Raw genomic sequence first — 25,924 nt, 5'->3', positions numbered from 1 at the left:
ATGTTTTTCTGGAACTCTCTTGCTTTTTCCATGATCCAGCGGATGTTGGCAATTTGATCTCTGGTTCCTCTGCCTTTTCTAAAACCAGCTTTAACATCTGGAAGTTCACAGTTCATGTATTGCTGAAGCCTGGCTTGGAGAATTTTTAGCATTACTTTACTAGCATGTGAGACGACTACAATCATGTGGTAGTTTGAACAATCTTTGGAATTGCCTTTCTTTGGGATTGGAATGAAAACAGGCCTTTTCCATTCCTGTGGCAACTGCCGAATTTTCCAGATTTACTGGCATATTGAATGCGGCACTTTCACAGCATCATCTTCAGGGATTTGAAGTAGGCCAACTGGAATGCCATCACGTCCACTAGCTTTGTTCATAGTGATGCTTCCTAAGGCCTACTTGACCCACATTCCAGGATGTGTGGCTCTAAGTGAGTGATCACACTATCATGATTATATGGATCATGAAGATCTTTTTTTGTACAGTTCTTCTGTGTATTCTTGCCACCTCTTCTTAATATCTTCTGCTTCTGTTAGGTCCATACCATTTTTTGTCCTTTATTGCAAATCTAGAGGTCTACAAATAAGCATTTTATGAAGAAAAAGATAATTGGGAAACTTTAATCAAAATGTTAAATTAGCTCTGTTTATTTCATATTGTCCTTTGAATTTTATTATATTTACTTTTTTTCCCCCAATGTACATATTTACTACTATACTGCATGTGTGCTAAGTCGCTTCTATCGTGTCCAGCTCTTTTCAACACTAAGGACTGTAGCCCACCAGGCTCTTCTGTCCATGGGATTCAATAGGCCAGAATACTAGAGTGGGCTGCCGTTTCCTCCTCCAGGGCATCTTCCCAGGCCAGGAATTGAACCCGTGTCTCTTGTGTCTCCTGCACTGGCAAGCAGATTCTTTACCACTAGTGTCACCTGGGAAGTCCTCTCCTATTATATTGTCACAATTTAAATATAAACGTTTCATTGTAAAAAATGCATCATTCCATCCCTGACAGTTTCAGTCACAGAATAAGTAAGTATTCCTCTAAAAACAGTTTCTCTACCACAGTAGGCATAGATTTAGAGCATCACGTTGGACGGCCACAGCATTAGGCTCTTCACTGTGTGGCTGCTTTTTTTTTTCTACTTGGATTTTTGCTTTGAATGTGGTATCATCAGCTTGCTTCTGCTTTGAATCATTGCATAAAAGGGAAGGCATATACCTAAGAGAAAAATTGTACTTTGAGTCAGAAAGCATCTAAAGGGATCATTTTTGTATAATCTTTCATTTAGTTTTCCTCTGGTTAAATTTAAGAAAAGGGGGTTGGGGAGTTTGATTTATCAAAACTCTAGAGAATCAAGACCCAAGTATTTATTTAGAAACTTCTTTTTTATGTTTATGATTTCCTTTAAAAGATGTTTCAGGCAGATAATATAGGAGCAGAGCTGGAATATACGTTTTGAAGGCCAAGGGAAATTCAGACATATTAAGTATACTAAACACACACGTTTCTCCTTAGGATGTTCTTGGAGCTGGTTGATTACACTGCATAATAGGCCTAAAAAATCCATCTTGAGAAATTACCTGACCTAAGCCAGAAACTGCTCATTTATTTATTTATTTATTTTAAATTTTACTTTAGTTTCTTTTACAATACTGTATTGGTTTTGCCATACATCAGCTTTTAAGGGAAAAAATTAGTTTCTCAGAACTTAGCATAGCAGCATCTAGTACTCGAAATTTTGTCCTTGGAGACATGCCCAGTAATCTTGCTTGGAAATTGGTCCACAGAGATGACCAAAGTTTGCATTATCATCAGTCTCCAGAATATGAGGTACCCTGGAGTTATCAGGATGAGAGGCAGGAGATAAGGTGCTCCACTTACATATATGTACACAGTTGATCCCTGATACTCATTTTAGACATAACTTCCTGGCAAATTTTATGCATGATCAGGAGTTGAACAAAACTTCATTTGATTTCTTTTGGCCTCAGAATAAGACAAAATGAATGCACTAAAATTTAAAAAGAACTTACCTCAAAGAAAACAAATATCGCCTCATAGAAATTTTCAACTGAAATGGTCTTCCTGTGTTATTTGTGAGAAAAAATGGAGTTTGACATACTGCTAGATAGAAAATACTGGAAGAAAGTGTTTTTTCACCGACTTGGCTGAAAGTAAGTATCATTCTCAAATTTGGAAGGTTTTAGGTAGGATCCAATAAGATGGGAACTTTATCAGCAGAATATGCATGCAGTTATCTTTTAGACCTTATTAAAAAGTGTCAGGATTTGTGGAAGGAGAAGTACAGAGTTGACATAATCAGGGTCTACAAGTCATTAGCATATTTTAGAAATATAATTTTGGAAGAAATTTGATTTTCAGTGGTCAAGTTAGAAAAATATCATATTTTTTGGAAATTAGTACTAACATATGGTCTATCATTTTAATGTTCCCTACTAAAGTCAGCTAAGTTTGGATACTTGTCATTAACATTAAATAGTATTTGAAATGAAAGAATAGAACATAGTACATTAAAACTATTCTTTTATCATTCTTTATCATATAGCCAGCAGTTTACCCTTGGTTTTGTTGAAGTTAATTACAAATAGGAGTATGGTATTATGGTGTGGTGTAGTGGTAAAGAATCTGCCTGCTGTGCAGGAGACATGGGTTTAATCTCTGAGTAGGGAAGATATACTGGAGGAGGATACGGCAACCCACTCCAGTATTCTTGCCTGGAAAATTCCATGGACAGAAGAGCCTGGAGGGCTGCAGTGCATAGCGTTTGCAAAGAGTCGGACATTACTGAGCCCACACACATGGTATTATGGACATACTCTCTGGAGTCACTCTATCGAGGCGGAATTGCAGATTCAAAAGTTAGTAGTTCTACATCTGGACAAGTTAATTAAATTATCTGTGCACTTTGTCTCATCAGAAAAATATGGCTAAAACAGTACTAATTATGATATAAAATTCTCATGGTATTATGGACATGCTCTCTGGAGTTACTCTATGGAGGCGGAATTGCAGTTTCAAAATTTAGTAGTTCTAGATCTGGACAAGTTAATTAAATTATCTGTGCACTTTGTCTCATCAGAAAAATATGGCTAAAATAGTAATAATTATGATATAAAAATCTCATGGAATGCATTAATTAAATGTCTTAACAGGAGCATTTAAGACCATATCAGGCTTATTCTAATTCTTCAATGAATTAGTTTTTGTTATAATATATCCAAGTCTCAACTCACACCTATTTTTATATTTGAAAATCAAAATAAGTTTTTGTCTCCACATACACTATACACACCTCCTTATCATCACTTCATGGAAACACTAAATTAATTTAAATAAGTTGTCATTCATACATACACAAAGTAATTTTTTTTTAATTTTTGAAGTAATTCCTGCTGAATATCATCAACTTTGATTTCTCAACAATTTGGAGCATTTGAACACTATGGGCAGAAGGAATATCACACAGGTGTCTGACTTCATCCTCATGGGACTGACAGACTCTGAAGAGATCCGGCTGGTCCTCTTCACCCTCTTCCTCCTGATATACCTGATGACTGTGCTGGGGAATGTGGGGATGATCCTGTTAATCTACCTGGATTCCCGGCTTCACAGCCCCATGTACTTTTTCCTCAGTCACTTGTCATTTCTTGACCTCAGTTACTCAAGTGTCATCACCCCTAAAACCTTAGACAACCTACTGACTTCCAAGCAGAATATTTCACACCTGAACTGCTTCACTCAGATGTCTTTCTTTGTCTTCTTGGGCGCCACTGAGTGTTTCCTTCTCTCCTCCATGGCGTACGATCGCTATGCAGCCATCTGCAGCCCTCTGCGTTACCAGATTGTCATGTCCACCAGGCGCTGCTGCTCCCTAGTCTTTGGATGTTATTTGATGGGCTTTATGGACTCTTTTGTTAATGGACTTTGCATGAGCAGATTGCATTTCTGCAAATCCAATATAGTCTTTCACTTTTTCTGTGATCTATCCCCGATTTTAGCCCTGTCCTGCACTGACACACATGACATAGAAATCATCATATCCACTTTTGCTGGCTCCAGCCTTGTGCTGTCTCTTCTTACAATAGCAGTGTCCTATGTCTCCATCGTGTCTACCATCCTGAAAATTACTTCCACTTCTAGTAAGCAAAAAGCTTTCTCTACCTGTGCATCACATCTTCTGGGGGTCACCGTCTTTTATGGCACTATGATTTTTACTTACTTAAAACCAAATAAATCCTACTCCTTGGGAAAGGATCAGATAGCTTCTGTGTTTTATACTATTGTCATCCCCATGCTGAATCCACTCATATATAGTCTTAGAAACAAGGAAGTAAAAAATGCTCTCAGTAGAGTCGTACAGAAGACGAAGTGAGAGTCGCTCAGTCGTGTCCTATTCTTTGTGACCCCACGGACTATACAGTCCACGGAATTCTCCAGGCCAGAATGTTGGAGTGGGGAGCCTTTCCCTTCTCCAGGGAGTCTTCCTAATCCAGAGATCGAATTCGGGTCTCCTGCATTTCAGGCAGATTCTTTACCAGCTAAGCCACAAGGGAAGCCCAAGAATACTGGAGTGGCTAACCTGTCCCTGCTCCAGGGGATCTTCCAGACTCCAGAATCAAACCGGGGTCTTCTGCATTGCAGGTGGATTCTTTACCAACTGAGCTATGAGGGAAGCCCAGGTAAAGGGTTCTGAACAATTAAAATAGCATTGAAGGTAAGTGTTCATGCTCACCATTTTATTTTTTTTTCCTTATCTGTATTTTATTTCCCTTCTTTCTCTTTCCAGAAACAAACCGAACTATTTATTTATTTGCTTTCTTTTTTGAATGATTCTTTGCTTGATCTAATATGATCTTGGGCATTTCTTGGCACTGTCATCATGCTCAGTCATGTTCGACTCTTGACGACCCCATGGACCATAGCCCACCAGGCTCCTCTGTCCACAGAATATTTCAGGCAAGAATACGGAAATGGGTTGTCATTTCCTCTCCAAGGGATCTTCCCAACCCAGGGATTGAACCATGCATCATCTACATCTCCTGCACTGGCAACAAATTTTGACCCTGAGCCATGGGAAGCCCTTTTCCTGGAATATGCCTTAAGAAAATAATTTGAAATGTTGAAACATGCTAAATTCATGGTGTTCTTTTAAGGACAACTGATTTGCAGAATGATGACGTATAGTTATTACCTTTTAAACAGTATCATACAAATTTAGAGAATTTTATTATGAAAAGAAGTCCGTTTTAGGAACAGTAATAACAGTTTTAGAAATTATTTCATGTACTTTGTGGAGAAGCAATATAACAGAGTGATTAGTAGCACTTGCTTTGGAACTATCCGTTACAGGATTTCTTTTCTTGATTTGCAACCCTTGTAGCTCTGTAACATTTGAAAAAATCACTGAAACTTTTGGACTAGTTTCCTCAACCTCACCAAGTAAGTAATAATTCCAGATATATAGTGTTATTGCAGATATTATATCACACAATTGATGTAAAGCATTTAAGGCCTTACAAAGAAATGCTAACTATTAGAATGTTCACATCCTTGCTTATTTTTAACTTATAATGTTTTATTTTTTCTTAAAGAATATTATTTTAATTTATAAATCATCTTTAGTTACTTAAAAGACAAATACACAAACAACTAAGTAAATGCTCAACACTTCAAGATTTCTTCAAAAAACTTGGAAAATATAAAATTGGGAAAAAAAGTTTTTTATATATGTTCTTCTGGGCATTCCTGTTGGCTTAGTGGTAAAAAATTGGCCTGCTAATGAAGGAGATGCTGGCTTGATCCCTGATTTAGGGAGATCCTCCAGAGAAGGAAATGGTAACCCACCCCAGTATTCTTGCCTGGCAGTCCCCACAGACAGAGGAGGCTGATGAGCGACCGTCCATGTAGCCACACACATGTGTCAGACGCAACAGAGAAGCTGAACAGCAGCAATAACACATTCTTCCGAGGGACTTCCCTGGTGGCTCAGTGGAAAAGAATCCGCCTGTCAATGCAGGAGTTACCAGTTTGAGCCCTGGTCCCAGAAGATTCCCTGGAGAAGGAAATTGCACTCGCTTCAGTATTCTTGCTTGGAAACGCCCATGGGCAGAAGAACCTGGCGGGCTAGAGTCCACGCGGTCACAAAGAGTTGGACACCAATTAGGGGCCAGCAACAACAGCACATGCTCTAGATCGATAGTTCGTATGTACGTGGTATTGCATTAGATGAGTCGCATTTCTCTCATTTCCTATGAAGTTTTCAGCAGCTTTCTTTGTACTCTTACAAGTTTACCATTAGTTATTCTTCTGTCATTGAAATCTAGGGTGAATGTGTTTTTGGCAAATGGGAAAAATCCAGACTCATTCTGCAATGCTTTGGACATGACATGTGTGCAAATTCATCAAGTTAAAAATCTGCATGCAGTGATATTTCTTCAGTAGCTTTCTGAAAACACTTAAAACCCCTAAATGTGTGTGATGTGTCAAAAGCTTCAGAAAACTGCTTTTTTGGTTGAAATTCTGTGCATTTTAAAATAGCATTGCCTTTCTCATAATTCCTATGTTTGTTATGATTATTAAAAATAAATTTTTGAATTAAAGTTTTACTCTGTTAATGGACATATAGCTTATTTCTATGTTCTGGCCTTTGTGAATAGCGTTGCAATGAACATTTGAGTGTATAAATTTTATGAATTATAGTTTTTTCCAGGTATATGCCTAGGAGTGGGGTTTCTTTGTCATATGGTTGTTCTTTTTGTGTTATAATCTTCATGATAGCCCACTGCTCCACAGTGACCTTGTCCCACTCCTTACCTGCATTAACTCATTCTGTATTATTCTATCAATCACACTCATTTCGATTTGACGACTGACACCCTAACTCTTCTGTCCACACTAATACTGATAGTTCCTGGAATTTTCCCATTTTCCCCTTTCATTCAGAAATGTCCTATCTGCAGAGAAATGCATGCTTTCCTTCCTATTTTATTCTTAATAAGAACATTCAAAAGTGTACCTATTCCCTTCCCCCTTGTGAGTTTCATTTATTTTCCATAGCAGTTATCTACATTTAAGATTTTGTCATATTTTACTAGTGTGTTTGTGTTCTTGTCTGCTGCACCTCACACTATCCTGTAAGTTTAATGAATGAGGATTCTTGTTTAGTTTGTTCAGCACCGTTTCCCCAGCACCTAGCTCTAAACCTCAATGAATGTACCTGAACGTTGCAATTTATAGAGGATGAAACTAAAGAACACAGTAAACCAGTGGTCCATGATCACTCACTAGTCAACATGTTTGAACACTGGTAGTCTAACTCCACTGTTAATATTTCTCATCACCACTGATTGGACATTTTCAACAACATTGTACTATGATTACCAGAACTGAGAAAATAAAATTCATTACTGTATTAAAGAAAGTATTACATAAAATACCAGGGGCTGTTGAAAGGCTTATACTGTTGGCAGACATTTTCTAAAACATGCTAATACCAGCCAGCATGATTTGGACAATAGTAGCTAAGTCTTTTCAAACAGAAGGAAAATTCCATTAAGCAAAGAACAGTCTTCCCAAAGATGATATTGTTCTAGGAAGAGAATCTGTAATAGTCAGGGTACAGGCTAGCTTCATGTAAAAATGGGATTCAGAAAGACTGGCTCAGCAAAGAAAAAAGTATCCTTGGTTATAAACTTCCAGATTTTGGCTGACTAGGGTATGTGGATGAGTCTTTTTCACAACATAATTCTCGAAACTGGGCTTCCTTAGTGAATCAGTGGTAAAGAATTCTGCTGCCAATGCAGGAGCAGCAGATATGGGCCCTGGTCAGTAAGATCCCCTGGAGAAGGCCCAGGCCAGCATTCCCGCCTGGAAAATCCCATGGACAAGGGAAACCTGGTGGGCTACAGTACATGTGACCAAAAAGAGTCTGACACGATTTAGCAAATGAATGACAACAATCCTGCAAACTTTCTTTTATGTTGCTGATCATTGACCTCCCAAATGCTGTCCTCTTCTGCACTGTTGAATGATTGATTTTGTTTTTAATAATATTTGGTACATTTCATCACAAAGCCATCTGGTTTTGGTCTAATCTTCAGTATCTAAAGTTATTTGAAAGCATAAATTCACCTAAGTGCATGCATGAGAATGTTCATAAGCACTATGAATGAAAGCCAAAGAATAGAAACAACTCAAATGACCATCAAGGGATTCGTTGGAAGGTCAGATGTTGAAGTGCTGCAGCTGAAGCTCTATTACTTCGGCCACCTAATGGGAAGAGCTGACACATTGGAAAAGTCTCTGATGCTGGGAAAGAGTGAAGGCGGGACGATAGAGGATGAGATGGTTGGATGGCATCACAGCCTCAATGGACACGAGCTTCAGCAAATTGCAGAAGTTAATGGAGGACAGAAAAGCCTGGCATGCTGCAGTCCCTGGTGTCACAAAGAGCTGAATGTGATTTTGTGACTGAGCAACAACAAAATATTATTTACACGAGATGAAGTAAAAGAGATCATGGGAATTAAAAAAAAAAAGAATAAATTCCATTAAATTAAAGTCAGGAAAATAGAACAAAGGAAAAATATATAGACAAAGAAAGCAAGACATACTTCAAAGATGTTCAAAGATGAACACCAAGCCAAAATAACAGAAACCATATCACAAGATACAAACAAGGTTTATTTTCCCCTGAAAAGAAAAAAAAAATTAATGGAATGGATATAATGTATTCTAAGTCAATGAAAAATGATCAGTACAAAATATTTATTAAAGTCATATTTTGTTATTTATTAAATTAATTTTTATATAATTTTAGGAAATAAATTTCTTTAAAATTGCTTTACATTTTTATCTACCCATAAATATTTTTATTTCACACTTCTCTTAGTAAGACAAACAATTCATGATTAGAATTGGTCTTCCTAACTTCATCAAATTTACAATAATTTATTACAACTGTTTTATACAAACCTACAAATCTGCTTCTGAAATTCTGGTGTATAAGCAGAGTTTCCCATAAGAATTCCTTTCAAGTCTACTTGACAACTGGTTTAATTATCATGAATTAATGAAACGCTGGGCTGGAAGAAGCACAAGCTGGAATCAAGATTGCCGGGAGAAATATCAATAACCTCAGATATGCAGATGACACCACCCTTATGGCAGAAAGTGAAGAGGAGCTAAAAAGCCTCTTGATGAAAGTGAAAGAGGAGAGTGAAAGAGTTGGCTTAAAGCTCAACATTGAGAAAATGAAGATCATGGCATCCGGTCCCATCACTTCATGGGAAATAGATGGGGAAACAGTGGAAACGGTGTCAGACTTTATTTTTGGGGGCTCCAGAATCATGCAGATGGTGACTGCAGCCATGAAATTAAAAGACGCTTACTCCTTGGAAGAAAAGTTATGATCAACCTTGATAGTATATTCAAAATCAGAGACATTACTTTGCCAACAAAGGTCCGTCTAGTCAAGGCTATTGTTTTTCCAATAGTCATGTATGTATGTGAGAGTTGGACTATTAAGAAAGCTGAGCGTTAAAGAATTGATGCCTTTGAACTGTGGTGTTAGAGAAGACTCTTGAGAGTCCTTGGACTGCAAGGAGATCCAACCAGTCCATCCTAAAGGAGATCAGTCCTGGATGTTCATTGGAAGGACTGATGTTGAAGCTGAAACTCCAATACTTTGGCCACCTGATGGGAAGAGCTGATTCGTTTGAAAAGACCCTAATGCTGGGAAAGATTGAGGGCAGGAGGAGAAGGGGACGATAGAGGATGAGATGGTTGGATGGCATCACCGACTCAGGGACATGGGTTTGGGTAAACTCCAGAAGTTGGTAATGGACAGGGAGGCCTGGCTTGCTGTGGTTCATGGGGTCACAAAGGGTCAGACACAACTGAGCAACTGAACTGAACTGACTTAACCTTAAGCATACTCTCAATAAATATTACTTCTACCTTCAGTATAATTTTTGGAGTTTCAAAACGGACTAATTTATTTCAATGATTCGACAGTAATAAGAAAATACTTCGATAATGGAAGAAAGATATATGATGTTGAGCCAAAGTGGAAAAAGTCATGCCCATATACCTGGATGGAACATATTGTGTGAGCTCACATGGAGGTTCTTCATAGGGGCTCCAGAATGGAGAAGTAATTCACGATGTGTGCTGAAGACTTCCTATAATTAATGTGAGCTAACATCAATCTACAGAATCCCAGGATTATAGCTATAATAGGGTGTGAAACAAATCAAAGAATGAATGACACCTGCAATACACTTACATCAGTGAATATTTAATATGGATCAGTTTAAATGTAATAATCAGCATATTTGTAAATTGTTACATTGATGGACTCAGTTCAGTTCAGTTCAATCACTCAGTCGTGTCTGACTCTCTGCAACTCCATGAACTGCAGCACACCAGGCCTCCCTGTCCATCACCAACTCGCAGAGTTTATTCAAACCTATGTCCACTGAGTCGATGATGCCATCCAATCATCTCATCCTCTGTCATCCCCTTCTCCTCCTGCCCTCAGTCTTTCCCAGCATTAGGGTCTTTTCCAATGAGTCAGCTCTTCCCACCAGGTGGCCAAAGTATTGGAGTTTCAGCTTCAGCATCAGTCCTTCCAATGAACATCCAGGACTGATCTCCTTTATAATGGACTGGTTGGATCTCCTTGCAGTCCAAGGGACTCTCAAGAGTCTTCTCCAACACCACAGTTCAAAAGCATCAAGTCTTCGGCACTCAGCTTTCTTCATAGACCAACTCTCACACACATACATGACTACTAGGAAAACCATAGCCTTGACTAGATGGACCTTTATCAACAAAGTAATGTCTCTTCTTTTTAATATGCTATCTAGGTTGGTCATAACTTTCCTTTCAAGGAGTAAGCGTCTTTTAATTTCATGGCTGCAATCACCATCTGCAGTGATTTTGGAGCCCAGAAAAATAAAATCAGCCACTGCTTCCACTGTTTCCCCATCTATTTCCCATGAAGCGATGATGGGACTGGTTGCCATGATCTTCATTTTCTGAATGTTGAGTTTTAAGCCAACTTTTTCACTCTCCACTTTCACTTTCATCAAGAGGCTCTTTAGTTCTTCACTTTCTGCCATAAGGGTGGTGTCATCTGCATATCTGAGGTTATTGATATTTCTCCCGGCAATCTTGCTTCCAGCTTGTACTTGTTCCAGCCCAGTGTTTCTCATGATGTACTCTGCATATAAGTTAAATAAGCAGGGTGACAATATACAGCCTTGACATACTCCTTTTCCTACTTGGAACCAGTCTGTTCCATGTTCAGTCCTAACTGTTGCTTCTTAACCTGCATACAGGTTTCTCAAAATGTGGATCAGTTGGTCTGGTAGTCCCATCTCTTTCAGAATTTTCCACAGTTTATTGTGATCTACACAGTCAAAGGCTTTGGAATAGTCAATAAAGCAGAAATAGATGTTTTGTTAGAACTCTCTTGCTTTGTCAATGATGCAGCCAATGTTTGCAATTTGATCTCTGGTTCCTCTGCCTTTTCTAAAACCAGCTTGAACGTCTGGAAGTTCACTGTTCATGTATTGCTGAAGCCTGGCTTGGAGAATTTTGGGTATTACTTCACTAGTGTCTGAGATGAATGCAATTGTGTGGTAGTTGGAGCATTCTCTGGCATTGCCTTTCTTTGGGATTGGAATGAAAACGGACCTTTTTCAGTCCTGTGGCCACTGCTGAGTTTTCCAAATTTGCTGGCATATTTAGTGTGGCACTTTCACAGCATCATTTTTCAGGATTTGAAATAGCTCAACTGAAATTCCATCACTTCCACTGGCATTGTTTGTAGTGATGCTTTCTAAGGCCCACTTGACTTCACATTCCAGGATGTCTGGCTCTAGGTGAGTGATCACACCATCATGATTAGCTGGGTTGTGAACATCTTTTTTGTACAGTTCTTCTGTGTATTCTTGCTACTTCTTCTTAATATCTTCTGCTTTTGTTATGTCCATACTATTTCTGTCCTTTATTGAGCCCATCTTTGCATGAAATGTTCCCTTGTTTTTTTTTTTTAATTTTCTTGAAGAGATCTCTAGTCTTTCCCATTATGTTGTTTTACTCTATCTCTTTGCATTGATCGCTGAGGAAGGCTTTGTTATCTCTCTTGCTATTATTTGGAACTCTGCATTCAAATGGGTATATCTTTCCTTTTCTCCTTTTCTTTTTGCTTCTCTTTTCACAGCTATTTGTAAGGCCTCCTTCAACAGCCATTTTGCCTTTTCGGATTTCTTTTTTTGAGGATGATCTTAATCCCTGTCTCCTGTACAATGTCATGAACTTTGGTTCATAGTTCATCAGGCATTCTGTCTATCAGATGTAGTCTCTTAAATCTATTTCTCACTTCCACTGTACAGTCATAAGGGATTTGACTTAGGTCATACCTGACAAAGGTCTGTCTAGTTAAGGCGATGGTTTTTCCTGTGGTCATGTATAGATGTGAGAGTTGCAGTGTGAAGAAGGCCGAGCGCCGAAGAATTGATGCTTTTGAACTGTGGTGTTGGAGAAGACTCTTGAGAGTCCCTTGGACTTCAAGGAGATCCAACCAGTAAATTCTGAAGGAGATTAGCCCTGGGATTTCTTTGGAGGAAATGATACTGAAGCTGAAACTCCAATACTTTGGCCACCTCATGGGAAGAGTTGACTCATTGGAAAAGACTCTGATGCTGGGAGGGATTGGAAGCAGGAGGAGAAGGGGATGACAGAGAATGAGATGGCTGGATGGTGTCACTGACTCGATGGACGTGAGTGTTAGTGAACTTCGCTAGTTGGTGAGGACAGGGAGGCCTGGCGTGCTGCGATTCATGGGGTTGCAAAGAGTCAGACACGACTGAGCGACTGAACTGAACTGAACTGTACTGAACTGAATGTTCTAGTGTTTTTCCCCACTTTCTTTAATTTAAATCTGAATTTGGCGATAAGGAGTTTATGATCTGAGTCACAGTCAGCTCCCAGTCTTATTTTTGATGGACTAATAATGTTTTATTCTAGGATACACAAACGTTAGTAACTGAAATGGAGCATTTTCTTCTCTAGTTGTTTAGCATCAAGACATCAACATGTAAGTTCTTTGCAGCTTTATTCAGTACTAAAAATACACTATGGTTATAAACCAACTTCTCTCAACAAGTTTTTCATTGCCTCTTTGACATCTTTATTCCTTTAACTGTAGATGATAGGATTCAGCATGGGAATGATAATGGTGTAAAATGTTGACACGATCATGTCGTGGTTTGAGTCATAGCTGGAAGTTGGTTTCATATATGTGAAGAGGATGGTCCCATGGTAAATGGACACTCCGGTTAGGTGAGAGCCACATGTATAGAAGACTTTCCTTCTGCCTTCAGCGGAACACATCCTCAGAATGGCCAGCAGGATGAAGCCATAGGAGATCAGGACAATCAGGACAGTGACCATCTCAATAGAGCCCACAAGGCAGAAGAGCAGAAGCTGGTTTGTGTGAGTGTCAGAGCGAGAAATAGCGAGGAGGGGAGGGATGTCACAGAAGACGTGTCTGATTTCACTGGAGGCACAGAAGGAGAGGCTGAAAGTGGCCACTGTGTGTACAGTAGCATGCAAGATGCCACCCACATAGGAAGCAATGCTGAGTGGCATGTAGACTCTGGGAGCCATGCTGACTGAACACAGGAGGGGGTCGTAGATGGCCACATAGTGATCATAGGCCATTGTGGCCAGAAGAGAGCATTCTGTGGGCCCAGAAGCAACAAAGAGAAGCTTTTGTGCTGCACATCCAAGATAGGAAACGGTTTTATTCTCTGACAGGAAATTAATCAACATTTTTGAAGTGACCACTGAAAAAGCAAGGGAGTTCCAGAAAAAAACATCTATTTCTGCTTTATTGACTATGCCAAAGCCTTTGACTGTGTGGATCACAATAAACTGTGGAAAATCCTGAAAGAGATGGGAATACCAGACCACCTGACCTGCCTCTTGAGAAATCTGTGTGCAGGTCAGGAAGCAACAGTTAGAACTGGACATGGTACAACAGAATGGTTCCAAATAGGAAAAGGGGTGTGTCAAGGCTGTATATTGTCAACCTGCTTATTTAACTTATATGCAGAGTACATCATGAGAAACGCTGGAAGAAACACAAGCTGGAATCAAGATTGCTGGGAGAAATATCAATAACCTCAGATATGCAGATGACACCACCCTTATGGCAGAAAGTGAAGAGGAGCTAAATAACCTCTTGATGAAAGTGAAAGAGGAGAGCGAAAAAGTTGGCTTAAAGGTCAACATTCAGAAAATGAAGATCATGGCATCCGGTCCCATCACTTCATGGGAAATAGATGGGAAAACAGTGGAAACAGTGTCAGATTTTAGTTTTTGGGGCTCCAGAATCACTGCAGATGGTGATTGCATCCATGAAATTAAAAGACGATTACTCCTTGGAAAAAAAGTTATGACCAACCTAGATAGTATATTCAAAAGCAGAGACATTACTTTGCCGACTAAGGTCCGTCTAATCAAGGCTATGGTTTTTCCTGTGGTCATGTATGGATGTGAGAGTTGGACTGTGAAGAAGGCTGAACGCCGAAAAATTGATGCTTTTGAACTGTGGTGTTGGGGAGGACTCTTGAGAGTCCCTTGGACTGCAAGGAGATCCAACCAGTCCATTTTGAAGGAGATCAACCCTGGGATTTCTTTGGAAGGAATGATGCTAAAGCTGAAGCTCAAGTACTTTGGCCACCTCATACAAAGGGTTCACTCATTGGAAAAGACTCTGATGCTGGGAGGGATTAGGGGCAGGAGGAGAAGGGGACGACCGAGGATGAGATGGTTGGATGGTATCACTGACTCGAATGACGTGAGTCTGTGTGAACTCCGGGAGATGGTGGTGGACAGGGAGGCCTGGTGTGCCACAGCACACTTTCATGGGGTTGCAAAGAGTTGGACATGACTGAGTGACTGAACTGAACTGAAGTGAACTAAAGACTAGCAGGCATCCAGTAATGATAAGACACTCAGAAAATAGTACATTGGGTTTTGGATCCGAGAATCCACAATGACCAACATAACCAGTCCCAAATTTCCTACCAGTGTAAAAAGATAGATTGCCAGAAAAAGTAAAAATATGTAGACTTGCACCTCTAAGTCATCCGTAAAGCCCATCAGTATAAACATGTTTAATTTAGTCACGTTTTTCATCTGAATCTGTTATGAATCTAAATCTGATGAGAGCTGCACCATTTTAGTTTTTCTCTATAGGTTCTAAAGGCAGTATTTTGTGAAAATAGAATCCATCCAACTATATCTTCCTATTTGTTTCTTAGCAGGATCTAATGATTTCCTTTGTAGTCATGGAATGGTCAGTGATGAAGATGTTGGATTCAAATGGATGAATTTTGCTGTTAATAAAAGAAGGTATTACACTTAATTGTTGACTAGATTCATCATGTTAAAATAGCATGTCAATTTAAGTGATTTATTTTCTAGTTTATTTTTTGTTATATTCTTTACCATCTGTTTTCATACTACATAGCTTCAAAATCAACAAATATGAATAACCATAGGACTATTACAACCATGAAATATCATAGTGGAAAGTATACAATTAAATACTAGCTTTGCTATAAGGTGCATGAAGTGTCTTTTTATGTTCACAACTGTAAATATGGAAGTAATCACATGTCACAAGATTGAGTTTGATTTAAATAAGAAAACAATATAAAATTATTTAATATTAAATGTTTCCGGATAAGACATAAATGAAACCTATATTTCAACTTTTTGTGCAGAGCTGTTTGTTTAAACAAAATCATTTTATATCCATTTTTCTGACAATTACACTGTCCCATTAATTTCCATTCAAGAACGGTGATACGCTGAACAACAGACAGTATTTTGGAGATTATGTGCCCATTTTGCAAAGAATAACAATGTGAATGTTAATTTTTTTCTAAAAATAGGTGTCATTAAGGTGTTCATGTTGGCCTCTGCAGCTTACCATATGGTTACTGATTTTCAAATTTTATTTTAGTAGCAATGTGAGGTGTTTCTATAGTCATATACTATTGTCTCTGCAAAGTTCTTAGATATATTTTTGAGATATATTTCTGTAAAAAACAAATCTTTTAATATATCATAGTTCTTTATGAGGTTTCTAAAATATTTGTGAAATTAATGTCACCTGATCATAGAAAAAACTAGTTTTTTACAAGTTTTTTGCAATAAAATCACTCTATTTGCCACAAAATTGTGTTTGATTTATTGTTTTCCTCTATATTATCACACTGTTTCTCATTTGGTGATATACGAATAAAGGAAAGTACATATATATATATATACACACACATACATTTTTTCTAAAGTTAAAGAGTCAATTGCATCTGAACTGAACTCTCAGCTAATTGCTGAAACACAATTAATTACTGGATTCATCACATTCAATCAGTTCAGTTCAGTTGCTCAGTCGTGTCTGACTCTGCGACTGCATGGACTGCAGCATGCCAGGCCTCCCTGTCCATCACATTAAATGGCAGGTTTTGGCATGTTACTTTTTATTTTTCCTTCAGCATGTCGTAATTAAGAAGCATTAAAGAGTGATGAAAAATCTGCCATATACAGGGCTAGGCTGAATTCAAAAACTTATAAGTAATTTATATTTATGATGTTAAACAGACTACATTTTTATTGCATTTAGATGCCACACATTAAGAAGAGAATAAATAAAAATCTTTAACTTGATGTTAGAAGAAAGCCACGTCTCTATTTTCCCAGAAATGTTCCCATAGATCCATTTAGAAGCTATTTCTAATGAATAAATAGATTGATAAGTGTAAGTTTAAGGACTTCCCTGGCTGCTCAGTGATAAATAATCTGCCAACCAATGCAGGAGACACAGGTTTGATCCCTAGGTCTGAAAGATACCCTGGAGAAGGAAATGGCAACCCACTTTCATATTCTTTCCTGAGATATTCCATGGACAGAAGCCTGGCAGGCTACAGGCCATGGGGTTGCAAAAGAGCCAGACACGAATTAGGAACTAAACAACAAAGACAAGTGTGAGTTTACAATACCAAAAAATGCTCATTTGATTCTTAGAAAAGTCTAGAGAAAAAAAAAAAAGGCTTCTGATTTCTGTATGAAAGTGAAGTTGCTCAGTCGTGTCCAACTCTTTGTGACCCCATGGACTGTAGCCCTCCAGGCTCCTCCGACCATGGGATTCTCCAAGCAAGAATACTGGAGTGGGTTGCCATTTCCTTCTCCAGGGGATCTTCCCCACCCAGGGATCGAACCCAGGTCTCCTGCATTGCAGGCAGACGCTTTAACCTCTGAGCCACCAGGGAATATATCCATACAACTTACATAATAATTATAAGAACACAAAGAGACAAAAATAATAAAGTATAATTAAATTTGAATTGTTATATTAAGAAAATTGTTTTTGTTCAGTCACTAAGTGGTATCTGACTCTACTACCCCATGGACTGCAGCATGCCAGGCCTCCCTGCCACAGTTCAAAAGCATCAATTCTTCAGCTGTCAGGGTTTCCCTTGTAGCTCAGATGGTAAAGAATCTGCCTGCAATGCAGGAGACCTGGGTTGGATCCCTGGGTCTGGAAGATCCCCTGCAGAAGAAAATGGCAACCCACTGCACTATCCCTGTCTGGAAAATCCCATGGACAGAGGAGCTTGGTAGGCTGCAGTCCATTGGGTTGCAAAGAGTCAGGCATGACTGAGCGACTAACAGTAACAGCCTTCTTTCTGGACTAAACCTCACATCCGTACATGACTACTGGGAAGAATGCACCTTTGACTCTATGAAGCTTTCTCGGCAAAGTGATGTCTCTGCTTTTTAATACACTGTCTGAGTTTGTCATTGCCTTTGTTCCAAGAAGTGGATGTCTTCTCATTGCATGGCTAGCATCCACAATGATTTTGGAGCCAAAATCTGTCACTGCTTTCAGTTTTTCCCCTTCTATTTGCCATGAAATGATGGGACTGGATGCCATGATCTAATTTTTTTTCTTTTTAATGTTGAGTTTTAAGCCATCATAATAAAATCATTTATAGAACATCAATTAATATACAAATATGTATTAATAAATTTGGGGCATCATCAAAATTACATTACTTTTTAAAATTTTGTGTTCTCTTTTTCACTCCAAACATATCTCCTTCTTTATTTCTTTTCCTATTTCTTTCTCTCTCAAATCCATAAACTATATATAGAAATATTTACTATAGAGAGTAAGATAAAAAAACAGGAATTAAGCAGGTAGAAATAAGCACGGAGAAAACAGATACAGATATGCAAGCAGATTTTGAAGACTGCACCAGCATGTGGTCCTCTAAGGAAGCCACCACAAAATATATGTTCATGGATATGTACAAGAGAAATTTCAGGGACATTGCAATTGAAGATTTGCTTAACTGATATGCTTATAATAAGACAACTATGAGAAATTATGAACTTTATTGGGAGCTAAAACCTTGTATTAAAATCTCAGATTTAGTGCTTACTGACAGCATATGCTTGGGAAAGTTATTTCTGAACCACCAGAAAAAAAAAAAAAAGAGAGAAAAACTAATTGACCATAATTTCCAGGCATATCTTATTCTTCTACCTGAATATGATGTCATAGGAGGGAACACTTTTCAATCAGCTGCATTAAAATATGTTTTATTAGGTTAAAGTATTAAACATTTGTGAATGATGCATATACATGAAATATAACTTCCAAACTTTATTTAACTCCAATAGAGTGAAAAATTTTAAATCACATTGAAAAATAACAGCATTTAGCTAGGTTTGATGCAGGATACAGGATGCTTGGGGCTGGTGCACTAGGATGACCCAGAGAGATAGTATGGGGAGGGTGGTGGGAGGGGGTGTTCAGGATTGGGAACACGTGTACACCCGTGGCAGATTCATGTTGATGTATGGCAAAACCAATACAGTATTGTAAAGTAAAATTAAGTAAAATTAAAAAAATAATAAAAATACACATATTTGTTATATGGCACTAGATAGATATCAACATACTCTTCTATTGAAATTAAACACAGTAAATACCAATATTCTATAAGAAACTGCATTAAATGCATTAAAATGCATTTCACTCACTGAAATCTGTCTGTTCTGAAATTAGAATGGTGAATCATCTCCTCTAAAAACTAGCCCTCCCATAAATGTCCTTTGAAGTTAACGGAGTGCTTAAAATTAGAATTTATAAATGGCATTCTGTGATCCAGTCTAAAAAATAAAAGCATATAAAAAGCTTGGCTTATGGACTTTTTAAGCTCAGAAAAGGAAAAGGTAAGAATTAGTATCATTTTTCAAAATAAAAGATATGAATGTTAAAAAGAAAATGTGGCTTGTCAATTTAAAATAATAATGTATTTATTTAAATTCTCCTGTTCTTCTGGCCAGTATAAATTTATAATAATCTTTGATGTCTCTATTCTTACGTGTAGAGCTAAAAGATGAGTTTATTAAAGAAGGTATGCTTTATTCAAAATTATGTCCAATTAGAGAATTTATTTCATTATAGGGCACTGGAGTTGTGACAGACAAAAAGTATGATGTTTAGCTACTGCATCCGGTTTTTCAAACAGGCTTTTTTGTTAAGTGATATTTGAAAAAAAACACAGAACTGGCTGTGTTAATGCCTTACTATTTCACTTTAATGGATGGGAACTAAAAATCATAATTTTTTAGCAAAATATAATGAATCTAAAAGACAAAAACAAAATGTTTCCCAACACTCATGATAAAAAATTTAAAGTACCAGGTGTTGTTGGAAGCAGTATTACAGATAGTAACCTCAATAAGAAGGAAAGTTAGGAGGGCAGCTATAATGTATTATTGAGTGGCTACTAGAGGGTTAGGAATTTTATGCATATTACCTAATGTACTCTACATAGCAACCTGCAAGCTATATAATTCAGCATAATTTTGTATTAATAGATGGGACAACCAAGGCTCAACTAGACATAAAACTTGACCAGAATCATGAAGTTCCTACGAGAACCAGGACTGAAGCCTAGATTTCTCTGACTTTAGACTCTGTACTATTTCTACATGATTGCATTAAAATTTCATTATGACTTGGCATAATTCAGGAAATTTTACAACCTAGAAACTGTATGAGATAGAAACTTTGAATAGTTTCTTTTTTTAAGCAATTAAGTTTATTAAGCCAAGAAGTTAAAACACATACACCCACATACAAGTGGCTTTTAAATCAATTAACTGGCAATAAATACATTTAAAATTAGTTTGTATTCTTCTGTCAGAAATTTGTGATTCCAAAGTGTAATATACCCAATGGTTGGTTAATAGTTAATTTTTCTCCATTTAACAATTTTCATAAAATTTAAATGTAACTCCTTAATTGTTCTGCCCCCATACAGAACATTATCTTTCATCAAAGAAATTAATGTAAATTTCTAATTTACAATTCTATTGACCAAAATATGTATGGAATCCTTCTTATTTTCTTTGCTATGTTTCCTGAAAGGAGTATATTCTATTTGTAATAAAACTTTGATTTAACTCAAATCTTCTCTCTTGAATAGAAATATTAAGACACTTATTCCAGTTTCAAATTCAAAGGTATATTTTCTAAAATATCTTGCGAGTTATGAAAATACTTTCCTCTTACCTGTGGAAATGAACTCTTTACTCAAGATACTCTGTGAATATTCTGTATTTATATTCTTATACTCCACCATCTTCTCAAGTTCTTCTTAAAGTCTACAGTGAAGTCTCTAGAGGAAAGCACTCTACTTTCCGGGACAGAAAAGTTTCAAGATGAACTTTTTTCATTGTAAACAAGTGGATGCTTCTGGATAATGAACTACCTGATGAGAATGATTACATCAACATACTTTAATTTAAAACAATCCCTCAGTGGAAAAAAATCTACTATTATAGGGCTATTCTAAATTCTGGTCCTAAATAGCTGTATGCTATTATGTTGATCCCCTGGAGAAGGAAATGGTAACCCACTCCAGGATTCTTGCCTGGAAAATCCCAGGGACAGAGGAGCCTGGCAGGCTACAGTCCATGGAGCCACAAAAGAATTGGACAACACTTAGGACTAAATGGCAACAACACATGAGGTTGATAACCACAATTCTGCAAAATCCAGTTGTCTCTTTCTGGAAGTAAAGCCTTTCTAATTCTCTTCTCTAAAACATGAAGATATTGAAATCATAACATATGACAAAATTTATAATTCTTTGTTGTTGTTCAGTGGCCAGGTCATGTCAGAGATTCTTTGTGACCACGTGGACTGCAGCACATCAGGCCTCCCTGTCCCCCAACATCTCCCAAAGTTTGCTCTCATCCTCTGATGCTCTCTTCTACTTCTGCCCTCATTCTTTCCCACATCAGGGACTTTTCCAGTGAGTTGGCTGTTCGCATCAGATAACCAAAATACTGGCACATCAGCTTCAGTATCAGTCTTTCCAACAAGTATTCAGGGTTGATTTCCCTTAAGATTGACTGGTTTGATCTCCCTCAGGAGAGTTCTCAGCACCACAGTTCGAAGGCGTAAATTCTTTGACATTCTGCCTTTTTTAAGATCCAAATCTCACAACTGTATGTGACCACTAGGAAGATAATGCCCTTGACCCTTGACTATATGGACCTTTGTCAAAAGAGTAGTGTCTCTTCTTAAATAAGAAAAATTATATATGTGTGTGTGTGTGTATTGTAAATTTTAAAATACTACACTTTTAGTTCATTAACAGTTTAATAAGAGTAGACTTCCCTGCTGCCTCAGTGGTAAAGAATCCTCCTGCCAATGCAGGGGACACGGGCTTGATCCCTGATCTGGGGAGATTCCACTTGCCTCAGAGAAGCTAAGCCCATGTCCGTGTCCCACAACTACTGAGCCTGTGCTCTGCTCCACAATCTAGGTTCAGCCCCTGGGTTGGGAAGATCCCCTGGAGAAGGGAACAGCTACCCACTCCAGTATTCTAGCCTGGAGAATTCCATGAGCAGAGGAGGCTGGCAAGCTACAGTCTGTGGGGTCACAAAGAGCTGAACACGACAGAGCAACTTGCACGCTCACTTTCTGCTCCACAAGAGCAGAAGCCCATGCAGGGCAGCTGGAGAGCAGCCGCCGTCACCTACACTAGAGCAGAGCACCTGCAGCAGCGGAGCCCCAGCACAGCCCAAGTAAACAGATGCAGCTATGTAAGAAAGCTCAGTAAGAATGATGAGATGTGAAAACACAGTTGGAAGGACTGAAGGAGAGATGTGACGGCACACAGGTCACTACAATCTTCTGTGTCATAGAGCGTTAGAATGTGAGAGAAACGTGAGAGAGAAAGGTCAGACATTTTGAGTGTATAGGGTTTCATGTCTGTGGAATGTAAAGATTCCACTTCCGAAAATTGATTAGTAACACTTTGTACATAAGTAATTTGTACACAGATACCAAAGTTCTAAATTAAGAGATTCAGTTCAGTTCAGTTCAGTCGCTCAGTCGTGTCTGACTCTTTGCGACCCCATGAATCACAGCACGCCAGGCCTCCCTGTCCATCACCAACTCCCGGAGTTTACTCCGACTCAAGTCCATCAAGTCAGTGATGCCATCCAGCCATCTCATCCTCTGTCATGCCCTTCTCCTCCTGCCCCCAATCCCTCCCAGCATCAGAGTCTTTTCCAATGAGTCAACTCTTCGCGTGAGGTGGCCAAAGTACTAGAGTTTCAGCTTTAGCATCATTCCTTCCAAAGAAATCCCAGGGCTGATCTTCAGAATGAACTGGTTGGATCTCCTTGCAGTCCAAAGAACTCTCAAGAGTCTTCTCCAACACCACAGTCAAAAGCATCAATTCTTCAGCACTCAGCTTTCTTCACAGTCCAGCTCTCACATCCATACATGCCCACTGGAAAAACCATAGCCTTGACTAGACAGACCTTTGTTGGGAAAGTAATGTCTCTGCTTTTCAATATGCTATCTAGGTTGGTCATAACTTTTCTTCCAAGGAGTAAGCGTCTTTTAATTTCATGGCAGCAATCACCATCTGCAGTGATTTTGGAGCCCCAAAAATTAAAGTCTGACTCTGTTTCTTCTGTTTCCCCCATCTATTTTCCATGAAGTGATGGGACCAGATGCCATGATCTTTGTTTACTGAATGTTGAGCTTTCAGCCAACTTTTTCACTCTCCTCTTTCACTTTCATCAAGAGGCTTTTTAGTTCCTCTTCACTTTCTGCCATAAGGGTGGTGTCATCTGCATATCTGAGGTTATTGATATTTCTCCCAGCAATCTTGATTCCAGCTTGTGCTTCTTTCAGCCCAGCATTTCTCATGATGTACTCTGCATGTAAGTTAAATAAGCAGGGTGACAATATACAGCCTTGACATACTGCTTTTCCTATTTGGAACCAGTCTGTTGTTCCATGTCCAGTTCTAACTGTTGCTTCCTGGCCTGCATACAAATTTCTCAAGAGGCAGGTCAAGTGGTCTGGTATTCCCATCTCTTTCAGAATTTTCCACAGTTTATTGTGATCCACACAGTCAAAGGCTTTGGCATAGTCAATAAAGCAGAAATAGATGTTTTTCTGGAACTCTCTTGCTTTTTCGATGATCCAGCAGATGTTGGTAATTTGATCTCAGGTTCCTCTGCCTTTTCTAAAACCAGCTTGAACATCTGGAAGTTCAGGCTAGTAAAAAGGAATGTTGGTTTTAAAATCTGAATGTAAATAAACAGAAGAAGAAGAAAAAAAAGGTAATACTGACAGGTAGCCCAACTGTGAAGATAGGATCCATCAATTAAATGCAACTCTAAATTGACCTATATGCAGATTTAATACAACTACAAGTAAAATTAAACAAGTCTTTTGTAAAAATAGATCTCCTGACTCTATAATTTACATGAAAAATCAAAGAAGTCTGAGAAAGAATAGTCAAGTAGAAATAGTGAGATGTCAGTCAGTAAAAAAACCTAGAAAAGTGAAACAAAAATTTTATTTTTATTCATGTATAAGTTATATGCTATTATATTGATTAGGTTGATCCATAATTAGTAATTAGAAAAAGTGTATTATTATATACGCTATTAATATAATATACACTTTTTCCAACTACTCCGTCTATGTTTTAATGAGCTGGACATTTTGAGTATCATAAGGAAATATACATATTTATAATATATAATATGTATTATATTGTAATATAACTATATAATACTTAATTATATATATATATATATATTTATATGTATTGCTCACTCAGTCATGTCCAACTCTTTGTGACTCTATGGACTGCAGTCCACTAGGTCCTTGGGACTTTCTAGGCAACAGTACTGGAGTAGGTTTTCATTTTGTCCTCTGGGAATCTTCCCAACCTTGATTTCAAACTCACATTTCCTGCATCCCCTGCATTGCAGATTATTTACCACTGAGCCACTGGTGAAGCCTATATATATATATATATATATATATATATATATATATATATATTCACATGTCTATGTTGAATTGATGAAGTTAACATTTTAAAATCATGCTCAAATGATGTCTCATATGTTTTTATAATCTCAAAATACTGTCATTTTCTAACTATTTTAACTTTCAGTAGAGGTCTCAAAGTGTCATACATGACTGAGCAACTAAACTGAAGCCTAATTCATTACAGCTTCTACCTAGAGTTTCTTGAGTCCCACAGCTAGATAAATCTTAGCTTCCAAACTGGTGTCTACACGTTCGACATTTTATGTTGCTATAATAATAGTACTTTCTGAAACCCACTTCTTACAGAAAACGCCTCCCTTATTTCAAGCTTTCCTCCCCAACGTCTTGGCCTAGTAATTGTCATTCATTTCTCAGCTTCCTAACGGTGAAGCTCAGTCCTTTTGGAAGGGAGTTCCTTCTGTGAATTTCTGAAAAAATGCAGTGACCTAGAGCATCAACAGTTTTGGTCTCCTACGTTCACTTTGTGACCAAATGATTGAGTCTACATGAGAGTTGGGGAAATTATCCATCTGCAGCTTGAAATATGTAAAGATCATGGTATCTGGTCCCATCACTTCATGGCAAATAGATGGGGAAACAGTGGAAAGAGTGTCAGACCTTATTTTGGGGGGCTCCAAAATCACTGCAGGTGGTGATTGCAGCCATGAAATTGAAAGATGCTTACTCCTTAGAAGGAAAGTTATGACCAACCTAGATAGCATATTGAAAAGCAGAGACATTACTTTGCCGACTAAGGTCCATTTAGTCAAGGTTATGGTTTATCCAGTGGTCATGTATGGATGTGAGAATTGGACTGTGAAGAAAGCTGAGCACCAAATAATTGATGCTTTTGAACTGTGGTGTTGGAGAAGACTCTTGAGAGTCCCTTGGATTGCAAGGAGATCCAACCAGTCCATCCAAAAGGAGATCAGTCCTGGGTGTTCATTGGAACGAATGATGCTGAAGCTGAAACTCCAGTACTTTGGCCACCTGAGTTGACTCATTGGAAAAGAACCTGATGCTGGGAGGGATTGGAGGCAGGAGGAGAAGGGGACGACAGAGGATGAGATGGCTGGATGGCATCACTGACTCGATGGACATGAGTTTGGGTGAATCCAGGAGTTGGTGATGGACAGGGAGGCCTGGTGTGCTGCAATTCATGGGGTCGCAAGGAATCGGACACGAATGAGCGACTGAACTGAACTGAACTGACACGCATTAAAACATCACCACTATCAAGTCCATTAGCGAATCCTTACCTCCTAAGGTTTTTTTTGTTTCTTTTATTGCTGTTATAATTTTAACATAAAATCTACCTTCTTAGCAATTTTGAGTATACAAAACAGTTTTGTTAACTTTAGGCACTACAAATAGGAAAAGGTGTACGTCAAGGCTGTATATTGTCACCCTGCTTATTTAACT

At 38.2% G+C, this 25,924-nt stretch overlaps 2 protein-coding genes across 2 annotated transcripts; one reads left to right on the top strand and one right to left on the bottom strand.

Annotated features, from left to right (window-relative positions):
• Nucleotides 1-3,466: 3,466 nt before the first annotated feature.
• LOC138420234 (olfactory receptor 8H1-like) lies at nt 3,467-4,396 on the top strand. Its single transcript, XM_069553354.1, has one exon. The coding sequence runs from the start codon at nt 3,467-3,469 to the stop codon at nt 4,394-4,396; it is 930 nt and encodes a 309-aa protein (XP_069409455.1).
• Nucleotides 4,397-13,230: 8,834 nt separating this feature from the next.
• On the bottom strand, nt 13,231-15,237 carry LOC138420644 (olfactory receptor 5T3-like). The gene is made up of 3 exons (XM_069553960.1): nt 15,026-15,237; nt 14,052-14,059; nt 13,231-13,880 (listed from the first exon to the last, which is right to left on the bottom strand). The coding sequence occupies exons 1-3, from the start codon at nt 15,235-15,237 to the stop codon at nt 13,231-13,233; spliced, it is 870 nt and encodes a 289-aa protein (XP_069410061.1).
• Nucleotides 15,238-25,924: the final 10,687 nt, after the last annotated feature.

Source organism: Ovis canadensis, chromosome 15 (assembly GCF_042477335.2).
Source record: "Ovis canadensis isolate MfBH-ARS-UI-01 breed Bighorn chromosome 15, ARS-UI_OviCan_v2, whole genome shotgun sequence".
Lineage (NCBI taxonomy): Eukaryota > Metazoa > Chordata > Mammalia > Artiodactyla > Bovidae > Ovis > Ovis canadensis.
The sequence above is the reverse complement of the archived record's forward strand: the minus strand, read 5'-3'. Positions and strand labels throughout refer to the sequence as shown.